This window comes from Nicotiana tomentosiformis, chromosome 7 (assembly GCF_000390325.3).
Source record: "Nicotiana tomentosiformis chromosome 7, ASM39032v3, whole genome shotgun sequence".
NCBI lineage: Eukaryota > Viridiplantae > Streptophyta > Magnoliopsida > Solanales > Solanaceae > Nicotiana > Nicotiana tomentosiformis.
Genome location: NC_090818.1, coordinates 86,434,018 through 86,452,802, shown reverse-complemented (window position 1 = coordinate 86,452,802; position 18,785 = coordinate 86,434,018). Strand labels below are relative to the sequence as shown.

Genomic DNA, 18,785 nt, shown 5'->3' with positions numbered 1-18,785 from the left:
CCTCAGTTTTCGAACCTACCGGTCTAAAATAGACACCGGCTCCACATCATAAGTCAAATTACCGTCCAACTGTACTGTACTGAAATCCAAAATATGAGACGGATCCCCGACATACTTTCGGAGCATGGATACATGGAACACTGGATGAACACCTGATAGATTAGGTGGCAAAGCAAGTTCATAAGCCACCTCTCCAATCTTCTTAAGTATCTCAAAAGGCCCAATATATCGAGGGCTCAACTTTCCCTTCTTCCCGAACCTCAACACACCCTTCATGGGTGAAATCTTGAGTAGAACCTTCTCCCTAACCATGTAAACAATATCAAGAACCTTCCTGTCGACATAACTCTTCTGTCTAGACTGTGCCATGCGAAGCCGTTCCTGAATCACTTTGACCTTCTCTAAAGCACCCTGGACCAAGTCAGTACCCAATAGCCTAGCCTTACCTGGCTCAAACCAACCCACCGGAGACCGACATCGTCTCCCATACAAAGCCTCATACGGAGCCATCTGAATATTCGACCGGTAGCTGTTATTGTAAGCAAACTCCGCGAGTGGCAGAAATTGATCCCAAGAACCTCCAAAATCTATAACACAAGTGCGTAGCATATCTTCCAATATCTGAATAGTGGGCTTGGACTGTCCGTCTGTCTGAGGGTGAAATGATGTACTCCACTGAACCTGTGTGCCCAATTCTCGCTGCACTGCTCTCCAAAACTGTGATGTAAATTGCGTGCCCCGATCTGAAATGATGGACACTGGCACACCGTGTAGGCGAATAATCTCGCTAATATAAATCCCAGTCAACTGCTCCGAAGAATAATTAATACCAACTGGGATAAAATGCGCAGATTTGGTCAATCGATCTACTATAACCCAAACAACATCAAACTTTCTCAAAGTCCGTGGGAGCCCAACTACGAAATCCATGGTAATACGCTCTTATTTCCATTCCGGAATCTCAAGTCTCTGTAGCAATCCTCCCGGCCTCTGATGTTCATACTTTACTTGTTGACAATTTAAACACCGTGCTACAAACCCAACTATATCTTTCTTTATTCGCCTCCACTAATAGTGTTGCCTCAAATCCTGATATATTTTTGCAGCACCTGGATGAATAGAGTACCGCGAACTGTGAGCTTCCTGGAGAATCAACTCACGCAAACCATCTACATTAGGCACACATAGTCTGCCCTGCATCCGTAATACACCGTCATCTCCAATAGTGACTTCCTTGGCATCATCGTGCTGAACCGTGTCTTTAAGGACAAGCAGATGTGGATCATCATACTGGCGCTCTCTGATGCGATCATATAAAGAAGACCGAGAAACCACACAAGCTAAAACTTCATTCGGCTCCGAAACATCCAATCTAACAAACTTGTTAGCCAAGCCCTTAACATCCAAGGCTAAAGGCCTCTATGCTACCGTTAAGTATGCTAAGCTGCCCAAACTCTCCGCCTTACGACTCAAGGCATCGGCCACTATATTGGCCTTTCTAGGATGATAGAGAATGGTAATGCCATAATCCTTATGCAACTCCAACCACCTTCGCTGCCGCAAATTAAGATCCTTCTGTTTAAATAAATGTTGTAGACTCTGATGATCGGTATATACCTCACACTGGACACCGTACAAGTAATGCCACCAAATTTTAAAGGCATGAACAATAGCTGCTAACTCAAGATCGTGGACCGGGTAATTCTTCAATGTACCTTTATGTTACACCCCATATTTTCGTACAAGTGATGAGTAAATATTTATTATTTTGGGATTATAAGTATTACGCTATTTCAAACAAGTGATGAGTAAATTCGTGAAGGTGAGAGGGAAAGCAAATCAAAGAAAATAAATTTCATCAAAATTTGACATTTTGGGATAAAATACGGCCCAAGCTAAAATACCCAATATTTATGGACTAGTACCATACAAGGTACCACATGGCCATAATAGTAAGGTGTATAAAATGTATTAAAAGTAAGTAGTATTTTAAGTAATCTGAGATAATTCTTAATTTTATGGATAATTGGGTATTTAATAATTTTTGGTGGGAGATTAGCTAATTAATTATAATCTTTGGATAAAGTTAGTAAGCTTCCTAACGTGGCAGCAATTGAGGTCTTCATCCAAACCAAAATTGTGACTCTTATTCCATGTAATTAGGTGGCATAACAAGGGATCTTTGGGCAAGACTAAGCCATCAAGTGGGGCCCATAAAAATCAACAAACCTAAGAGTCTCCTTATCTCATTAAGGTGATACAAAAAGTTACGGATATTTGCTAATGATGTTATCTACACTTTAACTCATTTTTGAGTTGAAAGATCAAATCTTAAGATTATGATTGTTATCTCATAATCTTACGAAGGCTTCTCTAAATACAAAGTAAGAAGTCCTATGACTTTGTGAAAATTTCAAATACAAATATACGGATGAAGATTGAAAGAAAGTCTTATAAGATTTTGATCAAATGCACAAAGTAAGATAGATTGGCAACGTGATTTTGCTTCGACAAAAATTCATACGAGATTATAATACGTAATGTTATGGCAACGAGATTTTAAGATTCTAAGGGAGTACGGTGCAATCTTTCTTAAGAATATCATATGGATTTTCCCCTACTTTGATCTGCCGTTACGTGGTGTCGCAATAGACATGTGTTAGAGGAATTGTCAAGAGAATCGGTCCAGGTATGTTAAGGCTATCCCTTCTTTTCTTTTGGCATGATCCAAATACGCAACTTTCATAAATGACTCTATTCATAGAAATATTAGAGGTGTCTATATTCATGATTCCCCATGTGTCTTATTATTCTATCATCTGTCCATGGGTCTCATAAAATACATAAGTTGATAAAGTTTATTTCATGATATTAATCAAAGGCATAATGGTCTTATGACACTCTGAAAGATTTTATTGACGTACTTCTCATGCATTGCATTCATTTACATTAACCCATGACCAGATGGCCTTATATACGCGTGTATATGTATATATATGTATATGGGATATGGAAAAAGGTTACGGCGTTATATACGTACCACCACCTGATCAGCTGGTATACATTGATGATTTGCCCACAGTGGCCGAAATGATATGATGGGATGCCCTCAGAGGCTTGATGATGTTATGAACGCATATACCTATGCATGGTATGACATTTATATGCATATGCATGACATTATAAAAATGAAATGATTTACAGAGCTATGCAGACGTACATGTCGAGTCTTTTACTCCATGTTTATCTCATGTCTATTATTTACTGATTTTCATTCCTTACATACTCGATACATTATTTGTACTGACGTCCCTTTTGCCTGGGGACGCCGTGTTTCATGCCCGCAGGTTTTGATAGACAGGTCGAGAGTCCTCCAAGTAGGCGATCAGCTCAGCGGAAGATCTTGGTACACTCCATTTGCTCTGGAGTTGCTTGTTTGGTCAGTATGATTTAGATGTGTATTGTTTAGTATGGCGGGGCTCTGTCCCAACCTTTATGATAATTATGTAATCTTAGAGGCTTGTAGACAGATGACATGTATGTAAAAGATTGTATGGCCTTGTTAGCCTATGTTCAGTGTACGAGTGGTTATTTTGGTCTTAGAGGCCCATATGTCTTATGTATAAGTTGGTATTACATGTTGTATTCTACCTATCTCACGGCAGCCTCTCCGACTCAGTTATCTATGATAGTATGATACGAAAAGATACGTTATGTTGGTACTCGGTTGAGTAAGGTACCGGGTGCCCATCGCGGCCCGTCGGTTTGGGTCTTGACAAAAGTGGTATCAGAGTAGTTCTGTCCTAGGGAGTCACAAGCCGTGTCGAATAGAGTCGTGTTTATGGGTGTGTTGTGTACCACACTTATAAGTAGGAGGCTACAGGACATTTAGTACTGTCACTCTTTCTTCTTACTCTAGATCGTGTGGTAGAGCTCAGTTGTAAGAATTCAATTTCTACTCTATCTTATTGATAATATGATGATGCCTCCATCCAAAAAGACGGTTGGTAAGAGATGTAGTTGTGGAAGAGTTGAGTCAGAGGAACTCAATTTTTGCATCATGCTTACGATTGATAAATATGAGTTATTCAACAGATCATGTGTGTACTAAGATGTGTAAGCTTCTTGATAAGGATCTCTAAGACAAGAATGTCTATCCACTCTTATGGTAAAAAGGAATAAGAGATTCAGAAGATAGATACAAGTCTCAACAAGTAAAAGAAGCAAGATGAAGAAGGGTATGAGGCGCCCAGTTAATGAAGATTGTCAGTATTTATAATTTAGGCAGAGGAATATAAGCCTTTTGAGTAACCTTCAACAATAATAGAGGTATGTACAATTGGCCACACCCAACTCATTTATGCTCTATGAGGGCTAACAGAAGTAGTATAAAGAGAAGGACGAATATCAGGATCCGATTGGTGTTAAAGTAACCCAAAATGTTGGATGGATTGTTAGCGTTAGCTGACATTTTTGAAGGATATTACAAACATGGTAATAATTCTTTTGTGAGGCACCCAGATTGTGCATTATAGAATAGTACAACTAGATATGAATACTAGGGTGTTCAAAAAAAGAAATTTTTTTACAAAGACAGGTATTAGAATCCTATAAAGGATAAATATTACCTTAGTATGGCTCCCGTCCCTAGTAAAGAGAAAATGTTAGGCAACCCGAAGAGCCAGTGGATGGAGCAACGGGAGTTAGAAGTAAAAGAATGTCTTGTTCGAGTTTTCAGAATAAAGTGATAGACATAGATGTTAGCGGTAAATAAGAAGAGAGAGTTAATGAAGCATTATGAGTAAGATGTGACACATGGATGACAACGGTAGATCACAAAGATGACAGTATTATAGAGTCTATAGTTAAGTGAAGGAAAAGGTGAGAGGTGACAGGCCTTGAGGCAACAAAAGAGTATAGGCCATAAAGTCATATCCTCATTTCGAGAAATAAGTTTGTGACTCCAACGCGACTACCAGAAGGAAAAGTTAGACCCCAGAATAATAGAAATCAGTATGGGCTGGTGATCAAGATAAACTAAGCATGAATTAAGGACTGAGTGATTGGATAATAGTCAGCATCATGAGAATTTCAGATTTCGTTCCGGCGATATTAGAATGGACAACAGAAGAAGATTCATGAGAAATTCAGAGAATGGTCATTCAAGAAGATGCTTCCCTAAAGCAAGCAATGTGAGCAAAGTTAAGTTTAAGGGACTGTATGTGCTAGTTATACTATGTGTCACCTCATGAGTAAGGCATTTTTTATCCTTGGTACGGAAAGGATTACCACAAGGCGAGTAAGGGTCATCGATGATGTGAAAAGACACCAAAAATAAGAAGGTAAAACATCTATAGGTAGTTCGTCGTGGCTCCAACTCTTAGTACTCCCCTAAAGGGGGGAATACAGGGTGATGTGGCATTAAGTCAGAATTAAGTAGTTCTAGTAATTATGGAATGATAAAGGAAGAATGCGATGAAAATAAGAAAGGGGTGAGATTGTACTTATTCAAATCCAACAGATATGCTATGATTCCAAAACATTATGCAAACACGACGTCAAGGAAAGGAAGTAAGGGTTCCGTTCCTGCCCGGGATGTTATTGATAAATAAAGAGCCAGTGCGAAAGGTAAGTTAAGACAAAGGAAATAACCCAAGAAAGAGTACGCGGAACATTGATATGAGAATGGGCCAACGAGTAGTTTGTAGTCGATTAAGGAAGAGCCTAGTTATGTCTAGATAGGAGGTTACAGGCGAGTGAGCAGATCATTCAAGATAAACATAGTAAAACCCAATATAGTGAATTCAGCCTCGCAATAATGTCATTGTAATACTTGAGAAATATTCAGATAGGAGTTAGTGTAGTTAAAGGTACCGTATGAGTATTACGAGAATAAAAGAGAGTGCTACTGGGAAGACAGTCAAAATATCAGTTCAGAATCAACCCTACAAGCACAAGGGAATGGAGGTAAGTAACTACGGATAATTATAGGCAAGGAAGGACATCAAAAGGTCTGTCGCGTATACAATGTAATAAGCTCACAGATTTACAAGAGTCAGAGGATCCTCCCTAAATACTACAATGAAAGACTAGAAGAGGAAGTAAGGAAGAAGGCTTCAACCTAAGCTGAGTAACATAAGGAGGAAATGGTCTTATAACAACGTCTCACAACAACATTGTATGCACTTCATAAGAAAGTGGCACCTATCATGGCTAATGAACGGGAAAAAGAAAAAAAATCAAAAGGTGATATTCAAGATCATATGGGTTGTATGGAATTCCAATATGTGTTGGCACTAAAATAAGCTAAGTATGCACGCAACAAGGGGCAGAAAGACCAGGAAAAGTAATTGCTTGCGTTTAAAGAAAGCTGGGTTGGAACGAAAGGAATTATTCGATCAATGATACAGAGTTAGGCACGTTATGAACGCACTTAAGATTTCGTAGTATTATCCATGCAGCATATATATTGACATTCATAGAGCCGTAGAAGACTCCGGTATAAGTTAAAAGAAAGAATTGAGCCTAGGGCATAGACAAAGGATTGAATTGTCATGGATATTCGCCCATGAAAGGCTAAAGTGATAACTAATACCAGAAGACACAGATCGAAAGATAGCTTAAGCCTACCTGAAGGATGATCAGAAGGAAGAGGAAACTAAAGAGTTACGGCAACCAAGTAAATCAGGAGTCTGATCATGGGACCCAAAAGATTATAGAAATTGTGATTGAGAACATTTCAGGATCACCCTTAATATCATAGGTACAAGAGAGATAGTACAACAAACATATTATATAACGGCTCTATGAGAAAGCCAGTTAGAAGTGTACCAGCCTCATAAGAAGTCAGTCTAAAGCTCCCACCGGATTGTGTATGCACCAGAGGTGCAAGTATTACAATAGACCTTCAAGTTGTGGATAGAAATCATACCTATGCAGAAGGGAAGTTATGAAAGAGATAGAAGGCGTGATGCGATATTTTAAAGCAAGTAAAGTAAAGGTGAACAACGTACAACATACTCAAATGCAGAAGGTTGTGAATACTCCATACTTTAGATAGAAGGCCAGAAGCACTGAGACTCAGTATCCAGGAATGACAACGACATCGTCAGTGGCATATTTTCCGGCCTATGGTTTCTATATATCGAGAGGTCTAGTTAAAAGAGTAAAGAAGAGTTAGAGACTATGTGATGTCTCGCTTGATGTTCCAGAATAACACGGGGAAATCTACGGTGCAAGCAAGTTGAAGGAAGATTGCGAGTAGTATAAATAGATATGTGTAGGTCGCAAGCTAAAGTATGGTAAAACGACAAGGTTTTAGGAAGACAGAAGTAAGGATAAGAATAGGCAAGTGAGAAGGTGACGAGAAGGGATAAGTCCTTGGGATTAAGCCCATGAGAACAAGAATTATAGAAAGCTCAGTATAGCCTGAATATACTCAAAGGAGTCTAAGACTAGTAGAATTTAAAAGAGATAGAATGCTGCCCTGGTAGTAGAATAAGGGTGTAATTGTGAAAGATAAAGGATGACGTTTGGGCCTTCGATTAAGTAATGATTTAATGAATTGTACAGGATTAAAATACTCACGTGAGGAAAATCGCATTGGGATGCTATGAAATATGGTTATGAAAGTATGGTATCTCCCCCAGGTGGATCAGGAAAATCACTTCAAATGTTCCACGATGCAGCGTAAGCCCTAGTGGCAATAGATTATGTAAGAAGTTTCAAGTTATGAATGGAAGATTGTAGATCAACATTGAGGTAAATCAACAATGGATGGGTAAAAGTTGCAAAGTATGAGATGAGAGTAGGCATCAGTCTTAAGATGAACAGTAATGAAGAAGCATTAAAAGACTTAGCTTTATGCATATAGGATAAGCAACGAGAGTAACCTGGAGTTTGGTAGCAGACCTCAGTAACGATAAATCGAAGTAAGAATTATGGTATAGTATAGCCTACTTAGATGAAGTAAAGCTAATAACGCCCAGAGGGAAAGCTTGACATAATTTTATATATGAACACAAAGTGAAGCTAGAGGAAAGAGAAGAGAAAAGTCGCATAGGCGCACATACAAAGTTAGATTCGTACAGGCTGCATGATGGAAGGTAGCAACAGTTACGAGATTAGAAGGATTCCGACTACAAGTCGTGGTGTGAGAAAGAGGCTTAAAGGGGGGAATGCCCTGGCCTTTGGAGTTATTTAAAGAACAGTTGCCTAAATGGCAAGGAAAATATTAAAGTATTCGGAAGACATAAGTTATGAAAATGATAAGTGCATCAGTCAACATTCGAGGACGAATGTTCCAAAGGGGGAATAATGTTACACCCCAAGCTTTCGTACGTTAAAGTACGCCATAAATAAATTGATGGAAGCTTGGAAATGAGATGTTACATCCCGCATTTTCGTACGTTAAAGTTTCGTCGTAAGTTAATCAACGTAAGTTTGGGAATGAGATTATTTTAGGATTATAAGTATTACGCTATTTCAAACAAGTGATGAGTAAATTCATTAAGGTGAGAGGGAAATCAAATCAAAGAAAATGAATTTCATGAAAATTTGATATTTTGGGATAAAATACGGCCCGAGCTAAAATACTCGGTATTTATGGACTAGTATCATACAAGGTACCACATCGTCATGATAGTAAGGTGTATAAAGTGTATTAAAAGTAAGTAGTATTTTAAATAATCTAAGATAATTCTTAATTATATGGATAATTAGGTATTTAATAATTTTTGGTGGGAGATTAGCTAATTAATTATAATCTTTGGATAAAGTTAGTAAGCTTCCTAACGTGGAAGCAATTGAGGTCTTCATCCAAGCCAAAATTGTGACTCTAATTCCATGTAATTAGGTGGCATAACAAGGGATCTTTGGGCAAGATTAAGCCATCAAGTGGGGCCCACAAAAACCAACAAACTTAAGAGTCTCCTTATCTCATTAAGGTGATACAAAAAGTTACGGATATTTGCTAATGATGTTATCTACACTTTAACTCATTTTTGAGTTGAAAGATCAAATCTTAAGATTATGATTCTTATCTCATAATCTTACGAAGGCTTCTCTAAATTCAAAGTAAGAAGGCCTATGACTTTGTGAAAATTTAAAATACAAATATACGGATGAAGCTTGGAAGAAAGTCTTATAAGATTTTGATCAAATGCAAAAAGTAAGATAGATTGGCAACGTGATTTTGCTTCGACAAAAATTCATACGAGATTATATTACGTAATGTTATGGCAATGAGATTTTGCGATTCTAAGGGAGTACGGTGCAATCTTTCTCAAGAATATCATATGGATTTTCCCTTACTTCGATCCGTTGTTACGTGGTGTCGCAATAGACGTGTGTTAGAGGAATTGTCAAGAGAATCGGTCCAGGTATATTAAGGCTATCCCTTCTTTTCTTTTGGCATGATCCAAATGATACAAATGAAACGAGCAAAATACGCAACTTTCATAAATGATTCTATTCATAGAAATAGTAGGGGTGTCTATATTCTTGATTCCCCATGTGTCTTATTATTCTATCATCTGACCATGGGTCTCAAAAAATACGTAAGTTGATAAAGTTTATTTCATGATATTAATCAAAGGCATAATGGTCTCATGACACTCAGAAAGATTTTATTGACGTACTTCTTACGCATTGCATTCATTTACATTGACCCATGACCAGATGGTGTTATATACGCGTATATATGTATATATATATGTATTTGGGATATGGAAAAAGGTTACGGCGTTGTATACGCACCTCTACCTGATCAGCTGGTATACGTTGATGATTTGCCCACAGTGGCCGAAATGATATGATGGGATGCCCTCAGAGGCTTGATGATGTTATGAACGCATATACCTATGCATGGTATGACATTTATATGTATGTGCATGACATTATAAAAATGAAATAATTCACAGAGCTATGCAGACGTACATGTCGAGTCTTTTACTCCATGTTTCTCTCATGTCTATTATTTACTGATTTTCATTCCTTATATACTCGGTACATTATTTGTACTGACGTCCCTTTTTCCTGGGGACGCTGCGTTTCATGCCCGCAAGTCTCGATAGACAGGTCGAGAGTCCTCGAAGTAGACGATCAGCTCAGCGGAAGATGATGGTGCACTCCATTTGCTCCGGAGTTGCTTATTTGGTTAGTATGATTTAGATGTGTATTGTTTGGTATGGCGGGGCTCTGCCTCGACCTTTATGACAATTATGTATTCTTAGAGGCTTGTGGACATATGTCATGTACGTAAAAGATTGTATGGCCTTGTCGACCTATGTTCAGTGTACGAGTAGTTATTTTGGTCTTAGAGGCCCATATGTCTTATGTATAAGTTGGTATTACATGTTGTATTCTACCTATCTCACGGCAGCCGCTCCAGCTCAGTTATCTATGATAGTATGATACGAAAAGATACGTTATGTTGGTACTCGATTGAGTAAGGTGCCGAGTGCCCGTCACGGCCCATCTGTTTAGGTCGTGACCCTTTAACTGTCTGGACGCATAGGCAATCACCCTACCGTCTTGCATAAGCACTGTGTCGAGACCAATACACGTCACATCACAATACACAGTATAAGACTCTGAACCTGTAGGCAACACCAATACTAGAGCTGTAGTCAAAGTTGATTTGAGATTCTGAAAGCTCTCTTCACATTCATCCGACCACCTGAACGGAGCACCTTTCTGGGTCAATTTAGTCATAGGCGATGCAATAGATGAGAAACCCTCCACGAAGCGACGATAATAACTAGCCAAGCCGAGAAAACTTTGAATCATAACTGAAGATGGCCTGGGCCAACTTTGAACTGTCTTTATTTTCTTCGGATCTACCTTAATTCCTTCACTAGACACTATATGACCCAAGAATGCCACCGAACTAAGCCAGAACTCACACTTAGAGAATTTGGCATAAAGTCTCTCCTCTCTCAACCTCTGTAATACAATACCCAAGTGTTGTGCATGCTCCTCCTAGCTACATGAGTACACCAGGATATCATCAATAAATACTACGATAATTAAATCAAGATATGGCTGGAATACACTATTCATCAAATGCATAAATGCTGTTGGGCTATTGGTTAGCCCAAACGACATCACAAGAAATTCATAGTGGCCATAACGAGTTCTGAATGCCGTCTTTAGAATATACGAATCCCGAATTTTCAACTGGTGATACCCAGATCTCAAATCAATTTTGGAGAACACCCTCGCTCCTTGAAGCTGGTCAAATAAGTCATCAATACGCGGCAAAGGATATTTATTCTTGATTTTAACTTTGTTCAACTTCCTATAATCGATGCACATCTGCATACTACCATCTTTCTTTTTTATTACAAACAGAACCAGTGCACCCCAAGGTGACACACTAGGCCTAACAAACCCTTTTTCAAGGAGTTCCTGAAGTTGCTCTTTCAATTCTTTTAACTCAGATGGTGCCATACGATACGGAGGAATAGAAATGGGTTGAGTGCCCTGCACCAAGTCAATACCAAAATCAATATCCCTGTCGGGTGGCATACCCGACAGGTCTGCAGGAAATACATCCGAAAAGTCTCGCACGACCGGTACTGAATCAATAATAGGAGTATCTGCATCCACATCTCTCACAAAGGCCAAATATGACAAACATCCCTTTCCAACCATACGTTGGGCCTTAAAATAAGAAATTACCCTACTAGGAACAAACTCTAGAGAACCTGTCCATTCAACATTTGGCAATCCCGTCATTGTCAACGTCACGGTTTTTGCGTGACAGTCCAGAATAGCATGACATGGAGACAACCAATCCATACCCATGATTACATCGAAATCAACCATATCGAGTAATAAGAGTTCCCCAATAGTTACCACACACGACCGATTCATATGGTCCACAGTAATAATATCGCCCACCGGTGTAGATACACAGACAAGTGAAACTAAGGACTCACAGGGCATATCCAGATAATGAGAAAAATACGATGATACATATGAATAAGTGGAACCAGGGTCAAATAATATAGAAGCCTCCCTATGGCACACTGAAACAATAGCTATGATCACTGCATCTGAAGCAACATCATCTGGCCTGGCAGGAAAAGCATAGAATCGGGCCTGACCGCCACCTGACCGACCTCCCCCTCTTAGGCGACCCCTAGCTGCCTGACCCCTACCCCGAGCTGGCTGTGTGGATGGTGTAACTGCTGGTGCTAGTGCCATCGGTTGAGAACTCTACTGTAGAGCCCCACTCAACATCCAAGGACAATCTCTCTTGAAATGACCCAATTCTCCGCACTCGAAACAATCCCTCCTCTGACGGAACTGCTGCTCCTGATAACCCGAGGAATTACCTGTAGAAGCCTGAGCGGATGAGGCATAATGAGAACTCTGCACTGGTAGTGCACTGAATAAAGACTGGCCTAAGTGAGCACTATAAGAATGGTGGCTAGCTGATGCACCACGATGAGCGGGATGACCCATCTGAGCATGTCTGTAAAAACAACCCCTACCGCGATAAAACTGGCCCCCTGAAGGAACACCACTGAAATCACTTGAACCACGAGGTCTCTTAGCCTCCCTCTCAACCCGTTCCTGACTGCGAACCATCTTAATCTAACGAGCAATGTCGACCACCTCGTCAAAAGTAGCACCAGACACTCTCTCTCTAGTCATAAGTAATCGCAGCTGAAAAGTGAGGCCATCTATGAACCACCTGATCCTTTCCCCTGTCTGTGGGAATCAACCAGATAGCATGATGGGACAACTCTGAAAATCTCATCTCATACTGCGTCACGGACATATCACCCTGACAAAGCTGCTCGAACTGCCTGCGCATCTCCTCTCTATGAGACTGAGGCACAAACTTCTCCAGGAATAGACCGGAGAACTGCTGCCAGGTAAGGGGTGTTGCGCCGACTGGCTTACACCTCTCGTAAGCCTCCCACCATCAGAAGGCAGCCCTAGAAAACTGAAAAGTAGTGAACGAGACCCTACTGGTCTCCAGAATATCCGCTGTCCGAAGCATCCACTGACACTTATCCAAAAAACCCTGAGCATCCTCTGACATAGCACCACTAAATGGTGGAGGTTGAAGCCTCTCAAATCTCTCAAGTCTCCTCTGCTCATCATCTGCCATAACAGGAACTGCCGGGGTCTGAGCAGCTGCAACCGGCTAGGCTGGTAGTGCCCCCGGTATATGAAGTCCTTATAGTACCTGGTCTGGAGTACGGGCAACAGGGGTATGAGTACCTCCCCCGGCCTGAGAAGTGGCAGGTGCGGCCTGAGCCGAAACCACCTGAGCAAGACCAGTGCAAACTGTCAATATCTGGGCCAAAGCCTCCTGAAGGCCTGGAATCTCAATGGGCACAGCTAGTACCTGAGCTGGTCCTGTCGGCTCAGCTATATCTGGAATCTGCTCCTGAGCTGGAGCAACTGGTAGTGCTACAGGTGCTGGTCCAACTGTGGTACAGGCTACACCTCGACCTATACCTCGGCCTCGGCCTCTCGCGGCCCTAACTGGTAGCACTGGTGGCTGACCGTCCGATCCGGTAGTGCGTGTTCTCACCATCTGTGAGAGAATAAAATAACAGAAAATTTACTCTTTTATTCAGAATCAACAAATTCGCACGACATAATACAAGAAAGTGAAATTTTCCTAAAGGTTCTGCAGCATATCGAAGATATGTAAAGACGTCTCCATACCGATCCGCAATACTCTACTAAACCTGCTCATGACTCCTGAGACCTATGTAACCTAGGGCTCTGATACCAACTTGTCATGACCCAAAATCTCACATGTCGTGGTGGCGCCTATCTCAATACTAGGCAAGACGACAATCTTAATAAACACCCATATATTTTATGTTTAAAAACAAAATGATTAAATTCAGCGAAAGAAAATTCACAAATACATATATAAACACTCCCAAAATCTGGTGTCACTGAGTACATGAGCATCTAATATGAATACAAGTCTAGAAAATATGGTCTATAATAATCTAAGATCAAATACAGTAAACAAGGAGATAGGGAAGGAGAGACAAGGTCTGCGAAACACGGCAGCTACCTCTGAATCTCCGAAAAATCAATTGTGTGAGAGAATCAACACCCGCTATGTCCGGAAACACCTGGATCTGCACACGAAGTGCAGGGTGTAGTATGAGTACAACCAACTCAGCAAGTAACAATAATAACTAAGGAACTGAAGATAGTGACGAACTACACAGTTATAGTTTACTTTCAGTAATTCCAGCAAGAATAGACATGCTTTCAAATCCAGCAGTTTAAGTCAAATCAATTCTATACAGTTCAAGTTCATGTGATCCGGATATAAAATCTTTCAAAAACATTCACAACAATGACAAATAGCAATTAAGTGCAACAACAAATGAAAAGCAAGTACACCCTCTCAGGACAACAATCGCTAACTGGGCTCCCAGCCCTCAACACTCACACTCAATGAGTACTCACGCTCACTGGGGTGTACAGACTCCGGAGGGGCTCCTACAACCCAACCGCTATAATCTGCATGGACAACTCACGCGCTATAATATCCTGCACGGACAACTCATGTGCCACAGTATCCTTACATCACCGACAGGCCCTCGGCCTTACTCAGTCCTCAACCTCTCTAGTCTCTTGCCTCTCGGAAATCACAAAGATCAATACAAACAAAGATAACATAGTGTATCAACAAAATCAAGAAAGACTGAGGTATGATACGCAAGTAAAATCATGACTGAGTACAAGACAACAATTAGCAAATAATTCAACAAGTACGCGACCTCTGCAGGTCCCAACAGTACTATCACATAGCCTAAGCATGATTCCTAGCATGATTTGTAGTCAAATTTGCTTAACACATAGAGAGCATATAGCTAACAATAAATTATTCAACTATACAGTTTCCACGGGATAGACCAAGTCACAATTATCTCGGTGCACGCCCACACGCCTGTCACCTAGCATGTGCGTCACCTCCAAAATAATTATATGACACAAAAATCTGGGTTTCATACCCTCAGGACCAGATTTATAACTGTTACTTACCTCAAACCGCGAAATTCTTTTTCCGCTAAGCCCTTGCCTATTGAATTGGCCTCCAAACGCCTCGAATCTAGCCACAAATAATTCGACTCAGTCAATAAAATTTATTGGAATTAATTCCATAAAAAAATGCTAATTTTCCATAAAACTCCAAAATTTAGCTCAAAAATCGCCTATGGGGACCATATCTCAGAATCTGACGAAACTCACAAAATACGATAACCCATCCAATTACAAGTTCAACCATTCTAATTTCACTCAAATCCGACTCCGAATCGACACCAAAATCTCAAAAATTCATTAATATGCGATTTCTAGAATTTTCCCAAATATCAATCTCAAAACACTAATTCCATGGTCAAAACAGTGATATATTCGTGTATATTGACCAAATCCGAGTTAGAATCACTTACCCCAATATTTTTCCTTGAAAATCTATCAAAAATCACCTCTCCTCAAGCTCCAATTTGTCAAAAATGGCGAATGGGACGAAGTCCCCTGTTTTATAGTTTTGCCCAGGCAGCCCTCGGTCCTGCCTCGATCTTGGCCTTCGATCGTGGTCCTAGATCCCGGGCCTCGATTCTGACCCTCGATCCTGTCCCTCGACCCTAGATTCGATCATGGCCTTCGATTATGGCTTCGATCCTAGCTTCGATCATGGCCCTCGACCCTGGCCTTCGATCATGGGTTCGATCTTGGCTTCGATCATGGCTCTCGGTCCTGGGCTCGATTTTTGGGCTCGATTCTGGGCTCCCCGAATTTCCAGCAGAAGGAAATTGGAGCAGCTGTTTTAGTCCAACTTTTGATCCGTTAACCATCTGAAACTCACCCGAGGCCCTCGGGACTCAACCAAATATATCAACAAGTCCTAAAACATCATACGAACTTAGTCGAGTCTTCAAATCACATCCAACAATACTAAAAACACGAATCACACATAGATTCAAGCCTAATGAATTTTGAAACTTTTTATTTCTACAAACAATGTTGAAACCTATCAAAACATGTCCGATTGACCTCACATTTTGTACAAAAGTCATAAATGACATAACGGACCTATTAAAATTTTCAGAATCGGATTTCGACCCCGATATCAAAAAGTCAACCCCCCGGTCAAACTTTCCAAAAATTCTACTTTCGGCATTTCAAGCCTAATTCCACTACGGACCTCCAAATAATTTTTCGGACATGCTCCTAAGTCCAAAATCACCATACGGAGCTATTGGAATCATCAAAATTCAAATCCTCGGTCGTTTACACATAAGTCCACATCCAGTCAACTTTTCTAACTTAAATTTTCAATTATGAGACTAAGTGTCTTGTTTCACTCTGAATTCCTTCCGGACCCGAACCAACTAACCTGGTAAGTCATAAAATAACTGTAAAGCATAAATTGAGCAATAAATGAAGAAACGGGGTTATAATACTCAAAATGGCCTACCGGGTCGTTACAATTTAGTACATATAGCTGAAATTTCTCTTTTACTACATAATTTCAAGATGAAAAAAGGATATAGTTCTGTTGTTGAATCTATGCTGGATAAATTTAAGAAATGTTTCTATCCTATTCCCCCTATTTACCTAATTGGTGCTATTTAAACTCTTCTATCAAGATGGCTACTTATCGCCAATTAATCACTGCCTTATATGCCTATATAAATATTGGACCAATTGAAATCCCTGATATTGACACTTGCATTTCTCATCTACACAAATATTTACAAGATTTATATAATTATTATGCTAACATTGTTATTGCTTCTTTTTTTGTAGATGCAAATGCAAATATTCCCTCAAGTTCAGTTTCTACATCCGCATCTGGTGCTATGGAGGAAAATGAAGGTATTGAAGATTATTTAATTTGGTCTACACTAGGAGAGCATCAACAACCCAGTAGTAGGAATATTGATGAACTCTAATTCTACTTGCAAAAGGCAACAGAGCCCCGTACAAAGAAATTTCTATCACTGGCTTGGTGGAAGACCAAATCAAACCAATTTCCTATTCTTTCGGCCATGGCTCGAGACATGCTAAATGTGCCAATTTCAACAGTTGCATCAGAGAGCGCATTTAGCCAAGCAAGGAAGCAGCAAGGACATACCCGTCACTTATTGGGTAGCAACGCTTCTGAAGTTCTAGTGTACTTCAGAGATTGGATAAGATCAGAACGGTGGTGTCCCGTCGGTTCAGTTTACCGAGGCATTAAATGTGTGTCAGACGATGGTCAGCCATTACCGATATTGAATCGCCACTGTTTAGACTATAAATAGCCCGCTCCTTTATTGAATCAAACTTTACTTTTTGCTCTAATCAGACTGCTAAATCTTCTCACTCTTTTCGTCTCCTTTTTGCCGCCTGTAGAACCATCTTCATCAGCATTGAAATCACCATCTTTTTATCTTCCTTCGCTCCTCTTTACTTATACAAATGGCAAAAACCTCAACGATTGTACTGCAGAAGGAGAAAGCTTCTTGTTCCTCTTTCTGGCCGTCCGGCGGCAAGGTGCCGGCGGAGCCGCCTCCCCACGAGTATGTTCCCGGCCCGCGTACTCTAAAGTCTGATTTCAAAGTCGAAAACCCTTCATCGATCCTGGGCCGATGTGAGCATGTATCGATATACATTTGCTCGATAACAAAGGGCCACCTCGAGGCCGTAAGGAGGGACTACAACTCAGGTTCCGAGGTCGTGTTGCAAATTCCTTCTCCCGAAGAGAGCATCACCTCTCATGTGGAGGGGTTCTTAAGTGTTTATACTTACCCCTTCACATTGGGTCCCCTCGACCAAATTCACTCTTGGCCAAATTCACTCAGGTCACTCTTGGCCAAATTCACCCCTCTCTATGGCGCATAGTAATCATACTGCGCTTCTTCTCTAGCAAGGTCGGGGGGCTAGAGTTTACTCTAAATCACTTTATGCGGTTGTATCGGCCTCGAATCTATTGAGGACTAATCAGGCTCCAATGCCAGGCAACGAAGGCCTTAATATCGCGCATCTACGAAGACAAGGATCGGGGTTGGATGAGCCGTTTTGTATGAGTGAGGACCCGTGACATTTTTCCGGAAGAGAAGATGTCATTCCCTGAGGAGTGGAACTTTTACCGTAAGTGATCTTTCAAACCTTATTCTTCGTACCTTCTTCGACTTCGCCTGATACCCCTTACTATATGCAGTTGTTCCTTGGATGCCTCAAGCGGTGCCCGGCCTCGAGGATTGGGTTTGAAAGTTAGCCTTGACTTCCATTTATGCTGAACGCGCATGGCGTGATTTGGCAAAAGGCAGATGGGAGGCCAAGAATCATGGTGAGGGCCTCCTTTTTCACGTTTTCGAAACACTCTTTACACTTCATTTGTCATTAACTTTCTTTTATGCATGCCTGACCAAGGATGCCATATTGAGGCCTTCAAGTGGCGAGGAAGGGACTAAGTCCCCGATTCCGAAACTGGGTGAAGATAAGAAGAGGAAAACTGCCTCACAGTCCGAGGATCCCAAGCCTCGAAGGGTGAGGATAAAAGTAATCGCCCTTATGATGGACTCGGTCCAAAGACTGAGACATGAAGAAGAGGAAGAAGAGGAAAATGCCTCGGCACTGACGGTCCGACCTAAGAAAGCTGTCGAGGTTTCCAAACATTCCAAGCCGACGACGGCTGCTAAAATCAAGCCTTGTGTCGAGGAGACTTCCAAAAAGAAATCAGGTGAAGGTCCTGAATTACCATAGGTCGAGGTCATTTCTCGTCCATCTATGACCACACC

At 40.8% G+C, this 18,785-nt stretch overlaps 1 protein-coding gene across 1 annotated transcript; it reads right to left on the bottom strand.

The window, feature by feature from the left end:
- Window positions 1-12,222: 12,222 nt before the first annotated feature.
- Window positions 12,223-12,597, bottom strand: LOC138895936 (uncharacterized). Its single transcript, XM_070180698.1, has one exon. It carries the CDS (start codon window positions 12,595-12,597, stop codon window positions 12,223-12,225), a length of 375 nt encoding a protein of 124 aa, XP_070036799.1.
- Window positions 12,598-18,785: the final 6,188 nt, after the last annotated feature.